General features: G+C 40.0%; 1 protein-coding gene across 1 annotated transcript in view; it reads left to right on the plus strand.

Annotated features, from left to right (window-relative positions):
- The window catches only part of MYH15 (myosin heavy chain 15), a gene marked incomplete at both ends in the record, with an annotated part of 114835 nt that overhangs the window by 26683 nt on the left and 70782 nt on the right, over positions 1 to 17370 (plus strand). Inside the window, 4 exon segments of the mRNA XM_081137994.1 lie at positions 3445 to 3540; positions 3543 to 3562; positions 8836 to 8985; positions 9843 to 10013. Coding sequence (XP_080994120.1) covers positions 3445 to 3540; positions 3543 to 3562; positions 8836 to 8985; positions 9843 to 10013 — 437 coding nt within the window.

The raw sequence follows: 17370 nt of genomic DNA on the forward strand, positions 1-17370 counted from the left end.
TTATAAATTCCTTGACACTGAAGATTCTTGTCTTGTTTAGCTCTCTTCTCAGGCCTTGCACATAGCAAGTGCTCAGTAAACTTAATGAAACGTGAACAGCTCAGAAACCATATACAAACCCTTCAAAAAGACTGTTGAATGTAATCATTACCCTTCTTTCAGATTCATCGGGTTGTGGACTGACAAAACTGGGTTTTGTTTCTTTTTTTATATCCGGCTGTTTACAAATGAGACTTAACTGGGATAAAATTTTAAAGTTGGAAAGAATTGCTTTTTGTTTTTCTTAGCCGCCTTACCTGTTTTCAGGTGAAGTCAGACTGTTCTCTCCATCTTCTTGACTTTCAAGTGTACTTACCCAACCCAGCTACCTACCATTCCCTAGAGAATACTTGTCAAAGCTGCCTTTATATCGGAATTACCTAGGGAGTTTTTAAATTTCTGAAGCTCAGTCCTCACCCAGACCAAAGAAAACTGATCTCTAGGGGTGGGTGGAGGCATCAGTGTTTGTTTTTACAACTTGCCAGGTGACCCCTACATTCAGCCAAGGTTGAGGACCATTGTAGTAAGGACTCTGATCTCAAGCCTTGATGTGTCAGAATCACTTGGAAAACATGATAAAAATGAGCCCAGACCATAAACTCCTTCAGCGAGCTAGTCCTTTGTTTCTGTATTAGCTCTCTATCCTATTCTGATCCACACCAATGTGGGAGAACCCCTGCTCTACCTACGCGTTTCTCCTCCCAGCTAAGCTCATGCAGCCTAATTAAAACCTGCGGGTGAAGGAATGGCCTTTATTGGTGGGGACTTCAGAAAGCCTCTTTCAGGCCACATCAGGCCACATGATGAAAATGTGTTTACAGACATCAATGGCTATGTTTGCAGTAGCATTTTCTGAAGGTCAGGTGGACATTTATTCACAGATTTCAACTATTTTCATCTTGGTTGTAAAACAATACATTTTTAGTTCAAATGAAGTAATTTATTTTTTGGAGCATGATGACCACTGTTGTTTTCTGTCAAAAAAAAGATAGAGAACATGTGTGATGTGTAGTGTACGCCTGTGGGGCAAATCCAGTGCCTGCCAGTCCCTCTGTCTGCTGATACCTGACTGCTCTGGAGCAGGTGAGAAGTCATTCTGTAATGTTGGGTGCTATTTCGCTTAGAGCTTAAGGTTGGATACTATACAAAAAATTTGTGATTTTTTTCTTTTAATGGATAAAAATAGACTCAAAGGACTGTCCTTAACACTAGAAAAAGGATACATGAATTTGAACTAGTATTACCTATAATGTCCATCTGAATGCTTCTAAAGCTTAGAAAACCAGACTCCTGCCTTTTTTCCCCTGGACAGAACTGCTCATTTTTCAGTCTGTTACTATTCATCTCCACTCAGATTCACCAGGCACTTGCATTTCTCCCTTCCCTTTAACTATTTTCATGTTGGGTTAGATAATCTCTTCCAGTTTGAAAAGCCTATGGCTCTGACCCACTGGATTTCCAACTTGAGATAATCAGGATTTTGTCTCCCAACATGCCCCCCTTAGCAGCACTGTCTCAGCATAGGTGGGCATGTCTGCTCTAGTTTTGATTTTCCAATTTATTTTCCCCAACAGGCATTGGATTTTGAAAGGTTTCATAGCAGCTGAGTACGTAGGCCATTATCAGGGACATAGAGTGGGTGTGTAGCCTGCAGAAATATATGTATAATATGTATTGGTTTTAATTAACAAGCAGATCAAACATTTCAAGCTTTTTAAGCCATTGTGAAAATTTAAAAGGCCCACAGAAAGGAAATGGATATTAGTCATGGCACGGAGCTTTCTAATTTGTGTGTGTGTGTGTGTGTGTGTGTGTTTTAGTGTGTGTTTTACTTTCCCCCTGTTTGTGGTTATTGCTCAGGAAATTTTTGTACTTCTTAGTGAAGGAAAGACTGCATTTCCTTCTATCATAAGACATTATTTTACAGTGACTACATCAGATATACAAGTATATCTCAGGATTCACTTAAAATGGAAGATGTAGCAGAGAGATTTCAGATGAGTGAAATATTCCTTTTGTTTGATAACTGAAGGAATCTATCATTTGAAACGTGCTTATGATGTTTTCCTGGGTCATTCGTTTGTGGTAAGCTTATTTTTTGACACCCAATGTGATACGTGCCTATTTACTTTTCCTTCTGATAACACTCCACTTCTTTCCTTAGAAAATGGAAACTTATAAAAGTGCGATTGTGTGGGTTGCAAGTATTCTTGTTGGGCAGCAGAGGGCACTCTGGCACAAACAGAGACTTCACAGGAAAAGGAAAGGTTTATGATAGATACTGGGCAAGTGTCCTGGTTCAATGTCTATTGAATTATCAAATTATAGGTCCCTGTTTCATTGAAATAATCTACAAGTACATACATAGAAGGGAAAAATAGGCAAATAATAAAGATGAAATAGCCCATGTCCTTCAGATAAATATCTCTTTTTAGAAAGAGCCAATATTAAGAAATAGATTCTTTTTAAAATTAAGCTATAATACACATACAACAAAATTCGCCCTTTTAACATATACAGTTTAGTGAGATTTAGTGTAGTCATAGGTTGTATAACCATCACCACTATCTAAATCCAGAACATTTCTTTACTCCGAAAAGAAACCTTGGACCCTGAGTAGTTACTCCCCATTTTCTTCTCTCCCTAGCCTCTGACAACACAAATCTACTACTTGTCTCTAGGGATTTGCCTGTTCTGGACAGGTCATGTGTATGGAATCACATAATATGTGGCCTTTCATGTCTGGCTTCTTTCATGTAGCATAATGTTTTTAGGTTTCATCCATGTTGTAACCTGCATCAATACTTTCTTTTATGGTTGAAAAATATCTCACTGTATTTATATACAGCATTATGTTTATCTGTTCATCAGCTGATGAACATTTGGGTATTTTCCCCTTTTTGACTATTATGAATAATGCTGCTAGGAACATTTGTGTGCATTTTTGTGTGTGTGAACATACGTTTTCATTTTTATTGGGTATATAACCTAGAAGTAGAATTCCGGGGTCTAGAGTAACTCTGTTGGACTGAGTGGCTGTCAAACTGTTCTCCTCAGCAGCTGTGCTTTGTCACATTCTAACCAGCAGTGTAGGGGGGCCCCAGTTTCTCCACATCTTCACCAGCACTTACTATTCTTTTTGATTACAGCCATTCTCGTCTGAAGTGGCATTTCACGTGGTTTTGATGTGCTTTTTCAAGAAATAGGCTTTTAAATACTATTTAAAATAGTCTTTTAATTACTACAGGTAATTATTTCAAAACTATAATCTACCTTGCTACCTCTGTGTAAGCATGTCATCCTTCCATCCTCTGGGTAGTCTGTCGGGCTATAACAGAATAAATTCGAATGGTATTTTTCCTTCCCCTCTTCCTCTCTCCCTCCCCCTTTCTTCCTTCTGACCAGGTGCTGACAAAGGTGCTTTCCCCACGGGCGTGAACTCCTCTGAGCTGGTGAGGGGCTTGATCCATCCTAGAATCAAAGTTGGTGAGGAATATGTTACTGCAGTCGAAATGTAGAACAGGTAAGGTGATGTTTTAAGAGCGTTATGGTTCTGCGATCTCGTGATAATTGTGTGCATATTGCACTTATATACCTTCCCATTTCTGATGATGTCTGCGGTAAGAGCTTCTATGAAAAAGCGATGGAGAGCTGCCGCCATGAACATCCCAACTGTTTTCCCTCGTGATGTTCACCAGAGTGAGTGTTCTTGTGTTTAAGAGTCTTTGTAGCCTGAAATATACTATTTTGACAGTTTTCCCTCAAGCAACACATCTCCTTGCAGAGGCAGGCCAGCCCTTTACATGTTGTGATCAAATCTTTGTTATCCAGCTAAGAAGCTTTCAAAGCTGTTGGTTTCTGACATGAATAAAATTCGCAAATTGGCATCCCTCATCTATTTGGAATATTGACTTTTGAGAGGAACAGGCACGTGGTGACACGGTTTAGAAAGGATTTCAGGACACATGCCGAAGTTAGTATTTGAAGGGAGGGGATTAAGAACAGAAATGAAAGAAGAAAGGTCGTGTAGGTTTCGTTCAGCATCCGGGAGAATGTTTTAATGATGGAATAACAAGTGCTCCGAGGCTTTGCCGGAATACAGTAGATATTCCCAGAGCCACTGGGTAATGAGGCCATCCAAGGATGCCAGTGCGTTTCCAAACAGTAACTTACAGCTGTAATGTGTATTAGTCAGGACGCAATAGGCAGGCGGCAGTAACACACGTGCTGAAATCTCAGCGATGATAAAATAAACATTTATTTCTTACTCCTGCCGAGACCAGTACCGATGGGATACCCTTCTTCCACTTCGTAGTTAGGCCATCTGGAACGCAAGGCCTCCAGAGCTGCTGCACAAGGGAACAGATAATTTGTGGAAAAAGTACACCACCACTCCCTTAACTGCTTGGGGCTAGAAGTGATGTCACATTCACTAATATTTATTGGTGAGAATTAGTCAAATTATCCCTTTAGCTACAGGGGGGCCTAGAAATGTGGTCTTTCTGGAAAGAGGCAATGATATGATCACATATATGTATTAAGCATTCAGAGGTATTATCTCCTTTCATTCAGAGATAAGTAGGGAAGGCAGGAATACTTGTTTTTCCAGTTGAGGAAACTAAGGGTTAGGGAACATAAGTAACATTCCAAAGGACACACAGCTAGTACTCAGGTGACATGTAGATTGTTTTATACATTTGAAATCTGAAAGAGAGAGAGAAATGTACAAATTTGTGATAGAAGACAGTCATTTTGACTGCAGTCAACTTTCTTTTGGTATATTAAGGCAGCTGGTGTGACTGTGTTACTTAAAACATTTCAACAACTAACCAAAATCAATGTCCTAGGTTCGCTTACTCTATAAATCAACAACTTTATCTCTTACTAACACAGCACTAACTACTGTTTACTGAAAGAATTTGCTTACAGTTTTGTTCCCCCTGGTAGCCTGGGCTCCTTGGTGTGTGTGATTCACCTCGATGCCCTTGGTAGTTAGCACAGCGCCCTGCAAGCAGCAGGTGCTCTGTAAATGTTAAAATAAACTAAATACTGAGCTGAACATGAACCAGGATCCACAGGACAAGTAGTTGAACTATTTCTTGGTGGTGAGGTGAGAGGTACCTGGCAGTTTCTTGCTTTGTAAGACATTTACCACAACATGCCTGCATGACATGCTATGATTATAGAACAAGGATTTGCTCTGTAGAAAACTAATAAGCCCATAGAAGGACTGAAATCAAACCTTCACCTCTGTAATATTGTGTTCTCAGGGGCTGAGTGACCATACCAGCCTTTACTATAATAGAGCCAGTGAGGCAAGCTTATATATTATTATTCAACATTAAAAGAAAAGAAAAAAAACCCTCCTCCTCCTCCCTCCCTCCCTCCTTCCTTCCTCCCTCCCTCCCTCCCTTCTTCCTTCCTCCCTTCCTCCCTCCCTTCTTCCTCCCTCCCTCCCTCCTTCTTCCCCCTTCCCTTTCCCTTTCCCTCTCTGTCTTCCTTCTCCTCCTGGAGACAGTAAGAAAGCACACTGCAAGGCTTTTCTTTTCTTAGGAATTTTCCTGACTTTATAGAGACAATTGCCACTGCTAAGAATAGAGATGTATGTATGCGCTCTGTTGATGACAATTGCAAAAGATGGCAAGAATTCTTGCAGTGTTAACACTCAAAAAAAATTTAGTTCTAGCTCTAATGCTAACTCACTCTGGGGTCTTGGTTAAATATCTTCATCTCTCTGAGCACCCCAATGAGGAGACTGAGTTCCCTTGTGTGTTTCAGTGGACGGATAATTGCATATGAATGGGACAGCTCTTATACGAATGCCCCGCACATTGTAGGAGGTCTTCCGTCCCGCTTCCAGGTGTTGAATAGCAGTAGCACACGCAGTCGTTAGGACATCAGCAAGGGCCCTCCCTGTTTCCAAAGGCATTCTCCCTTTAGGGGGAGGTACCATCCTGAGCTGAGAGCCACCAAACATGATTATGTACACATATATAATAGAATACTACTCAGCCATAAGAAAAGGTGAAATACTGCCATTTGTGACAACATGGAAGGACCTTGAGAGTATCGGCCTAAGTAAAATAAGTCAGACAGAAAAAGCTGATTTCAGTCATATGTGGGATATAAAACAAAGCAACAAATGAACAAATAGGAACTGATAGATACAGACTACAGTATAGTGGTTATCAGAGGGAAGGGGGTGAGGGGGTAGTAAAGGGTAAAGGGGTCAAATATATGGTGACAGAAGATTTGACTTTGGGTGCTGGGCACACAGTGCAATATACAGATCATGTATCATAGAAACGTACACTTGAAACCTATATAGTTTTATTAACCAATGTCACCCCAATAAATTTTAAAAAAGAACTAGGGTTCTTTAGGTTCTAGTATTTTATGATCCAATGAAAGTTCTAATTATGCCTATTAGAAGTAAGTTATTTTAATTTAAAAAAGATTAATAATGATAGAACAATAATAAAAATCCGTAGCCATAGAATATTTACTGTGCGTGCTGTGCTAAGTATGGATATCTCATTCAATCGAATGACAGGCCTGCAAAGCTGATATTATTTACATCTCCATTTTATAGTTAAAGACAGTGAACCTTAGAAAGATTAGCTCCTCAAGGTAGCATAGCTAGTGAGCACGGGAGTGAGGAAGTGAGAGCAGTGGAAAGGGGAAACTAAGAGTATCCAATAAGTGCCAGATGTGGTGCTATATATATTTACATCATCTGTCACGTTGAATCTCTCTCAACAACCCTGCAGTATGCATATTTTAATCTTGTTATCTTAAAGATGAGAAAGGTAGGCATCAAAGTGGTTAAAAATATGGCTGACTCCATGATTTTTTTGTTTTTGTTTTTGTTCTTGTGATTATGCATTATTGACCCCAGTAATCAAAGTCTTCTCTGAGGTTTATTCTAAAAGGAGCTAAGAAAGGAGTCCATTTAGTCCCTGAAAAGAAGTGTAGGTTTAGCTGCCTAATTCCCGTCATTGGACAGAAAATGATGAAAATGATGAATTAGTGTGCCTTATATTGGTTTATTGGTTTCATTAATTCATTCAGCAGACATCATACCATCTATTTCTTTCTCTGCCTGCATCTTTGGGCTTTCTTCCAGTATTTCTTTTTTTTTAATCTCACCTGAAGAGTGAGGATATTTTTTCCATTGATTTTTAGAGAGAGTGGAAGGGACAGCTGGGGAGGGGAGTGGAGAGAGAGAGAGAGAGAGAGAAACATTGATGTGACAGAGACACATCGATTGGTCGCCTCCCACATGTACCCTGACCAGGGGTGGGGATTGGACCTGCAACCCAGGTATGTGCCCTTGACCAGGAATCAAACCCACAACCCTCTAGTATGTAGGCCGATGCTCTAACCACTGAGCACATGGGCCAGGGCTCTTCCAGTATTTCTTCACTACTCCCTACAGCCAGTTTTTCTCCCACCCCCACTTCTCAAGTATTTAGGGAATTAAAGAGAGGTGAATAAGTTAGTCATGTTCTTTTTAAAGTTTCAAAGTGACTGCTGTAGACAGTGATTTCCTCGGTGCTTCAGAGGATGGAAATCATTCTTGATGCTTTGTTTGTGCGGGTGTGCTTTTGACGCTGATCATAAAAAACTGTGATGCCATCCGGCGTATGGGTTACTGCGGGAATGACTCAAGATAACTGATCAGAGAGTGGGTGACTCAGAACTAAATCACCACCAGACACCAACTGGCTCCTGCTGCGCTATCTCCCGGGCAGCTGAAGGATGGATGTGATAGGCCTGTTTTAAATGTTAAGTGGCTGGAGCACATTCTGCTTCCAGGCTTGGAGCATGTCCAGCTAAAATGCACTCCTACTTGGAGTCTGTTGGAAACCTGCTACTATATCAGTGCCTTTGCATCCTGGAAGTAGGTTCTGCCTTTGCACAGCGTCATCCAGGCAGAAGTTGGAGCTCTCCCCAGTAGGCTACGTGAGAGCCTTGGCCACATACCTCCAGGGAGGAGAATGCAGCCTGAGTTTTCAGGAGAAGAATCTGTGTCAGAATGATGCACTAAATTGCCATTGTCCCTACAGGGAGTTGAGAGCAGCCCTGGCAACCAATATAGTAAAGAAGGTAGAAGTCGAGGCTAGAAAGAACCTTCAAGAGCATTATACAAATGAAGCTACTTCATGCAGCCCAGGGAGGTTTGGTCACTTGCCAAAGGTGACACAGTTCATTAGCAGCTGCAGCAGCAGTAGTGGGACAAGGGATGGGGATTCCAGAGTCCTCACCTACTCTACCAGGACTTTTCAAACTTTATGGTCCGTAGGAATCAGCAGGGGGTTGTGTTAGAGTGCAAATTCTGGTTCTTAGGTCTGGAACGGGATTTGGCATCTTTAGTAAGCTTTCGAGTAGTGCCAATGCTGCAAGTCTTAGGGCCACACTGTGAATAGCAAGGCTTCAGAACACATTGCACCTCATCCCAAAATATGTGGTCCTTAGGTAATAGGAACACAATTTTTCTCACAGGGGTGTTGGGTAAAGAGGCACCAGGGTAACTCACCTCCTTTCACCTTCCTCTCTTCCCCCCTCCTCCCCGTCCCCTCTCTCCTCTCCCTTCTCCTTTTCCTCCCTCCTTTGCTTCTTCCTTTGCTCTCATTTTGTTGTATTTCTTCTCATGCATCATCTTAGCAGCATTCTAGAACCATAGAAAGTCAATAAATATATCATGGTTTTACTAGAAGGCAATTACTGATAGAGAATGGCCAGGACTAAAATGAACACAGCTGTCAGATGGAGTGCTTTTAATGTGATTCCTAGGTGACCTGTGCTATTGGTGTCCTGTCCAAGTCAATATATGAAAAGATATTTAAGTGGCCGGTGGCATGTATCAGCAGGGCCCTGGATGCCAAGCTACTAAGGCAGTTCTTCATTGGCATTCTGGACATCATTGGGTTTGAAATCCTTCATGTAAGTATATTGGATAAGAATGAAGTCAGTGCATATTTACAAGAAGATTAGAAAATGTGAATTGAATGTCAGAAAATGTCATCAAACATGATGCAATTTGTTCTTTGCAAGCCTTAACAGCTACTTTGGTTGGAAAAGAGCCATTATGAATATTAATAAATAACAATAATTATAATTAATAGTATTAAGAAATTAATTAAGACTTAAATAAAGGTAAATAGAGATACAGAATATTTTATGATTTTGAATTGTAATATCATTGTTATTTTATTGTCATGATCTTTAGTTGGTGAGTATATCTGAAGGAGGTAAAAATTTTTTTTTAAGTTTTTTTTTTTTTAAATCTCTGGAGGATATGTTTATTGATTTTAGAGAGAAGAAAGGAGAGAGAGGGAGAGCAAAACATTGCTGTGAGAGAAAAACATTAATTGATTGCCTGTCATACGCACCCCAACCTGGGACCAAATCCCCAACCTAGATATGTGCCCTGATTGGGAATCTAACCCATGACCTTTCAGTATACAGGACAAAGCTCCAACCCCTGAGCCACACAGACCAGGGCTGAAGGAGGTAAAAAGTTAACTGAGCATTTGTTACTTACTAGGTTTATTTGCTATCATGTGATAGTGATTATGGTTTCTCTTCACATTCTCCCAAGTGGACCTCAATTTTATTTTATTTTTTGAGGTATATTTGACAATTAAAAATGTATACTTAAGGTGTACAATTTTGATGATTATTTACATTGTGAGATAATCACCACAGTCAAGTTAATTAACATATCCATCACCTCAAGGAGTTGCCATTTTCTCAATTTTATTTTTATCTCTTCTTCCCACCCAATTACATCTTTGAAGTATAACAGCCTAGAACAACTTTGCATTAATTTTACCAATGAAAAATTACAACAGTTCCTCAATCAGCACATGTTTGTTCTGGAGCAAGAGGAATATGGGAAAGAAGGCATTGCCTGGATGTCCATCGACTTTGGTCTGGATTTGCAAGCCTGCCTAGATCTTGTTGAGAAGGTAGCGCATGTTTCTCTCGGGTTCATTTCCATGTAAGGACTGTCCCTGCTTGCCACGTGGATCTGCATCAGGACTCACCCTGTCGGGGTGGGAAATGGGCCAGGAGAGCTCTGCACAGTTTCTCTTAACGGTCTTTGTGCGCAGTGCCCGCGACATCCTGACTGAACTCTCATGTCGCTTACCCCACTCCATCATCTAACGCAGCCTGTCGCCGCACATTTGCTGCTTACTCATGGCCTCCGATGTTAATGCGTAAGGAGACTTGTCGAGATTAAAAATGGCCATGCTCTCGACTGGGAAAACAGAGCTGGAAATATGAGCGCCGTCGGGCCTGGCTGATTAACATAAGGTGAAGGAGTAGACCCCGAGCAGCTTAACGAAATTTGGCAAATTAGCACGCAAACAAACAGCCGCCATAAATCCTCCAGGCCACTACCCTGCAGGATGTAGTTTGTTCATTTAATTGGACAAGTACCAGTTAGTTTAAGTAATTTATGACAATACTTCATGGCTTATTAGTAAATTAGCTGCAGTGCTTGGTTTCTGAAGTCAGTGGTGTTTCCGGACTCTGAAATATTTCCACGTGCTCTGGGAAAGATTAAGTGGGTTTGCTGGAGGAACTCAACGATGGCCCTTTTCTGTGGCTTTGTCCACAGGAGCAGGATGGCAACGTGTTAGTAGCTACCCACCCCTTGTGTCTTGCTCTAACTGTGGATTGCCGTGAAGTCTGGGCAGGTCAGGGCCTTGTGCTTTTACCTTTCTGAACGGTTTCTTTCGCTATGCTGACACATTTGATTCTCAGCAACCCTGCCAGGACCTGGCTAAGGTGGTTTTTTTTTGTGGGCCTCAGATTTTATCAGTATTCCATCAATTTTATTTATTAGGCTTTAGATGAAACTATATCTTCCTTGAAAATAGCCGTTATTTCCAACAGGAGTGGACAACACACTGATTTCATTTCCTTTATAACCAGTGTACTTCTTGGGGCAAGAACTGGCTGGTTAAAAAAATAATGATAATGACCAGCCTGTGAGTTAATTAAAAAAATAATAATGCTAACTCAACCATCATCTGGTCAGTGTTTGCTGGTGTTATTAAAGCTGTAGTTTTCTGAGTAGAAATGAAAGAGAAGAACTGGAGCTTCTCAGAGAGACAGGTGTAGCTTCTGGCGATTGTTACCTGCAATATTAACTTACTCTGATTATGGCAAGATATTGTTTTCAGACAGGAAGATGGGACACATGCATGATGCAGATCCTGATAGGTCTGTGAATGGTACTGATTTTTAGATGATCTGAAGCCTGTTGTCTCACGCCTGCCATTATCAGTTATTCCAAATAACACACTAGCAGCATGGATGCAATTTCCTGTTGTATTTTCTACTGATATGATAAAATGAGAAAACAAAAGCTGACCAGATGATGGAAGGAGAAGATAAGTCTTCAGCTTCCTCTGAGTGATTTCAAAGGTATTCAGGTCAGGCAAATGAAGAATACCAAAACCTTTCTTAAAATAATTTTATATTTTGAAAAGATTCATGGCCGTGACTCAAGCTATGTGCAGAAAATTTGTAGTAAATATTAATGATCAAACCTACTCCTTGAAATAGAATAAATCATGGGAAGTTTTCAAAGTTCAAAGAAACTAAAATACATCAGTGTGTACAAAATGTCTTTTAAAGAAAAGGTATGCTTTTATTGATTTTTTTTTTTTTTTTAGAGAGAGGAAGGGAGAGAGAGAAAAACATTGGTGAGAGATCAGCCCTACTGGGGATCTAGCCCACAACTCGAGCATGTGCCCTGACCTGGAATCAAACCAGTGACCTCTCTGTGTATGGGACGACACTCAACCGAACCACACTGGCCAGGACTGTACAAAATGTCTTATAGCATATATCTGTGTGTATTTATAAAGAAAAGGGATTTTTATACATAAAAGTTTTAAATGTTTATGTTTATAAAAAAAGTTTATGTCAAATGAACACACATTTTTTTTTTAAATTAAGCTTTTATTTTTAAGCAGTTTTAGGTTCACAGAAAAATTGAGAATAAAGTACAGAGATATGTACATAGCCCCCCGGGTTGTCAGCGTCCCCACCAGAGTAGTACATTTGATACAGCTGATGAACCTACACTGACACCTCATTATCACTCAAGGTCCATAACTCACCTTAGGGTTCACTCTTGGTGTTGTATATTCTCTGGGTTTGGACACATATATGATGACATATACCCATCATTATGGTATCATACTGAGTATTTTCACTGCCCCCCAGCCCCTGGAAATCACTGATCTTTTTACTATTTCCATAGTTTTACCTTTTCCAGAATGTTATATAGTTGGAATTCATATAGTATGTAGCCTTTTTAGATTGGCTTCTTTCACTTAGTAATATGTATTTAAGGTTCATCCATGTCTTTTCATGATTTGGTGGCTCATTTATTTTTAGCAATGAGTAATATTCCATTGTCTGGGTGTAGCACAGTTTATCCATTCACCTGCTGAAGGAAATCTTGATTGCTTCTAAGTTTTGGCAAGCAAAACTGCTATAAATATCCAAGCTGCTATAAATATCTATGTGCAGGATTTTCAGGTGGACATAAATTTTCAACTCCTTTGGGTAAATACCAAGGAGCATAACACAAATATATTTTAACACCAGCTTTAATTGTTAATTTGGTTTTCTAGCATACAGTTACCTCCTTCCATATATATGCAGTAAACAAATCTATTATAGGATTGACTCACACTTATTTCATTACTTTGGAATATTCTAGTTTGTTTAGAACTTGAGCATCAATCATTTGTATATTAAAGTATTAACACATAATTACATATTTATGTTTTTACAAAGAAATTGGTAAAGAGATTAATTCTAATATTTTTAAGCAAATAAATCCAAAATTATACCTTTAACACTCTGTTGCCCCTTTGTTGTAGTCACCTTGAGAGGCTACATTCATTTTCCAATACTTAGCCCTTTTGGAAAAAGTCTCTCACAGGATGGGGATTGGGATAATGTTTTAGAATGTTACCAGCTTTGAGAGAAAATTTGCTTTAATACTGATCATCTTACCTGTATTGGAGTTCCAAACTGTGTTACCTAGCTTAATCACATTGTTTATCTTATTTGCTGACTTGGCCTGAATAATTTTGCTTGTTTCTATGAAATGATACACCATTGAACAGCAGGAAGTTTCCATGTTCCAGTAGTCCATGGTGTCAGGTATCCTAAAGAAGTTTCTAAAATATTTTAAATCCTGAGAGAACCTTGGCAGTAAGTGCTGTTGCCTCCCAGGTGGGGTTCTTTGGATGTGCTAATCCTAATGTCCTTATTATAAAATGAATCACATTACTATCTAGTTACCTTTTATATGCACTTAAGTATTTTCTTTCAACATAGAACTCTGGGCTTTTTTTGTTTACAACTCCTTTTTTGTGTGCCTATTGCTCACAGCAAAGCAGCCCAGGTCCCAAAGCTCGAACCTGTATGAGTGTTCACCTGTCAATTAATTACTTAAATATTTGCTGAGGACTTAGATTTTATTTACCTCGGAACTTGTTATACTAAGGATTGTAAGAAATGTAAACCAGAGGCATCATCCTAGCACTCAAGGAACTTAGGGTGTAATTGGAAAGCTGTCTTAAGACCAAACTATTACTGTTTTTAAATTAAAGAAACAAGTAAATTTATTCAGTAACTAACTTGTTTTTGATCACTTCCGTGTCACCACATGGGTGAGGGGAGATTTCTGTCCTAGAGTTATGGCGATGGCTAAACATAGCACACCCAACCCTGGACAGATGAGACTGACAACAGCTTATTAGTCAGATACTCACAGCCTGGGGGCGGAGAGCATCGCTGTGCCATGCAGAGCCCCCGGTGTTTCCACTTGAGAAGAGAGTGAGTGAGCAGGGACTGTGGGAGGCAGGCTTTGTAGTAATAACAGGGTTAGCTGACCCTTGGTTGCCACCCGAGGATGTGATTGACTTGTTGGAGCAATTCCATGGGCTGATGGGGAACTGAAACCCATATCTCAAGGATAAGCAGGCACTGTGACAGGTCCCATGATAAGGAGGGCTGTTGGATAGGGGACCTCACTCATGGAAGCACAATGGGAAGAGGAACTTGTGATTAGGTCATTGGCGGCACTCCTGGTTTTCCCTGATGTCAAGGCACACATAATGCTGGACCTTAATTTTAGGCCTAATACCACACTACTGTGTAGAAGACTTTGAATTAAATGCTGTAGAAAACTTAAGCATTTGTTATAAATAGCACTTGCCCTTAGGAAGTATGCAGTCAAGTAGATTTGTAAGTCTAATAAATATAAAATTATGTATCAGCATAAATGTAGTAAAGGCACCATCAGAGACCCACAGAGCTCAGAGAGCAGGAATCTAGGAAGGCTTGGTGGGAAAGAGTGTAAAATTTTAGCTAGATCTAAAGGAATGGATATGATTTCAGCAGGTAAAGAAAGGAAGTTAGCAGGTGAGGGGACTGTCAGGAACAAAGACATAGAGACAGGAAAGCAAAGGACACGTTCCAAAATGTTAGGTAATCTAATTAGTGCTTGGAACACACAGAAGTAGCTAGAAGTAAAAAACAAACAAAAAACAAGGGTCAGGTTGTTTTTTGAAGGGCTTTTAATGAATTTCTACCTTATTTTTAGGCAATGGGGAGCCAAAGAGAGTTGTATGCTGGGCAATAGAATAGCCAGAGCTGCTTGCGTTTAATCTGGTAGATTCGTGTATGGTGGTTGCACTGGAAGGAAAGGCTGAAGTTAAGGCATTTAGGAAGCTGTTACAGTGATCCAGGTGAGTAATAGACAGATTCTGAATCCAGACAGCAGAAATGGAAATAGTAAGAAAGTGACAGATATAAATGAGAGGAAGGCAGAACTGATCATATTTGAAGAGGGAGAGGTTAGAGCCCTAATGTTCTGAGTCAGGGCAACTGACTGGAACCCTTTACTGTGCAGTATAGAACACTCGATGCTATGGGGCAGCATTTGGAAATTAATTTGCTGGAGGGCCTCATATTTATTATAAGCTTTACACCTCCCAAGCACTGGAGAAATGGAGAATACTCTGAAGAGTGTTTTTCCCTCCTCAGTGATTTAGTCGTGACATGAGCTGTGACATCTACTCGTTTTACATATAGCTTCTGTCTACCCCCAAATTGGCTTCATTGGAGTCCCAGTGACACGACAGTCCTCATGCATGGAAAGGGGCTCTGGCCTGAAATGGGGCCACCGCTCCTGGTGAGTTTGCCAAAACCCTCTTGTTAGCAGACACCGTCCTGGGAGATGCTTACATTTTTAAATGGCTAATTCCAGTTTTTATTGAGGGTTGACTATAGGCCATGATGAGAAAATACATGGTACAAGGTGGAGTCCATGCCTCCAAGAGCTTGTACCAGCAAATTCACAGCTTAATTCATCAGATTCCCCCTTGTCCTCCTCACCCTCTTGCTCATTTCTCACTTTCCCAAGAACCAAAAGGTCACTGCTGCCAGGAGCAGGACAGGTGTCAGTTTCACTTAGACTATTTGTCCTCAGAGCACTTGACACTTTCACTCGCAGCATCAGTTCCCACCTAGATGCTTGAGATGAAGGAAGGTCCCAGAACTATTCAGTACGAGAGTTATTGATGGAATGTTGTTCAACACATTTTCTATTAAATGCAGGTTCTAAGTCTCTGAGAATAAGCAAAACAGGTAGAAAGCCATAATCCATATATTAGAATGATAGACTCAGATGGATCAAAAACACAATCTTCAAATTTCCGACGAGCCACCATTTAGTAGAAAAATTAAACCAATTTGTATTGGCTCCAGTGGAATGATTTAAAACAAAGTATTCTTCAAACAAATTTCTTTTAATATATCAGTCATCCAGACTATTGATTCAAATTTGGTTCTTGCTCTGTGGAAATATTCAAGCATAAGCTAATCTGCTTTTTAGAAGGAAATAGTGAAGGGAATTCAAGGAGCTATTAGGTGGGTTGGACTAGACCTTTAAGGTCTTCCTCAAACCTGAGAATCTATGGTTCTTAGGTACAAAGGATTGGTAAAGAATTATGAAACTTATGTTGTTGGGCCAAGCGGTCATGTTGTGATTTGGAATTCTCATGACTTTTTATCTGTACCTTTGGTCTACTTTGTGGTCTATATAATATGTATATGTCTTGTTTTCTCAGCTAAATGCTGTTTGATTCCTCCTTTTAAATCTTAAGTGTCTGGTACAATAATTAACTCATGAAGGCCCTTGAAAAATATTCATGAAGTAGATAAATTAATATACAAATATAAAAATCATATGCAAATATAAGAGTCTTTGATCCCCACCCCAAACCTGGTTTTCCCTGTGTGTTTGTGTGTGTATACACACCACATATTGGTTTAAGGGCAGAATCTATTACCCATTTGTTAAAACCAAAAACCTGGTCATCCATCTATTACATCCCATATTCTATCTGCTGGCAAGTTGCAACCCAGCTCTAATTTCAACCTATATCACATTTCAATGACTTTTCACAGCCTCCAACACTATGGCTAGTCTACACCAGAGGTCAGTAAACTACAGCCCTATGGGTCAATTCCACCCTGCATCCTGTTTGTGTAAAGAGCTTTAATGGAACATTGTCAACGTCATTTCATTTACATATTGTCTGTTGCTCTTCCAAGGCTGAAAGGGCTGAGTTGATAGCAGAGGTGTAACAGAGACCATATGGCCCACAAAGTCTGAAGTATTTACTATATAATCTTTTAGAGAGAAATTCTGCTGACTGTGGTCATCAGATTTTCTATAACATATCCTGTTTTTGTTTTTATAGCCCTTTAAATATGTAAAAACCAATAAAAAATAAAAATATAAAAACCGTTGTTAGCTCACTGGATTTCCAATACAGGCCACAGGAAAGATTTGGCCCATAGGCTCTACTTCACCAACCCCTGTTCTAAACCCATGATCCTTTCCAGGCATAAATCAAATCACATCACTTCATGTTAAAAATCTCCTATTATACTTTTAAAAAATCCAAATGTCTTACCATGGTTTATAAGACCTTTGGGATCCAATACATCTTACCTCTCTGACTACCTTGTAATCACATACTCCATCCAACTAGCTTTGCTCTGTCTACACTTGACTCTGGCAGGACCTCAAACTTGGCAAGTGTGCCTCTGTCTTACAGCTTTGCACTCTTTATTTCTCTGCCCAGAATACTTTATACAGTTCTTCTCAGGATTGCTCTTCTCTTTCAGGTCAGAGGGTTTACCTCACTATCCTACTGAAATAGCTCCGACTCAGCCCCCAGCCACCCTCTATCTCTCTTCATGATTTCTTCAGAGCAG

This window comes from Miniopterus schreibersii (genome assembly GCF_964146895.1).
Source record: "Miniopterus schreibersii genome assembly, chromosome: 5".
NCBI classification, from domain to species: domain Eukaryota; kingdom Metazoa; phylum Chordata; class Mammalia; order Chiroptera; family Miniopteridae; genus Miniopterus; species Miniopterus schreibersii.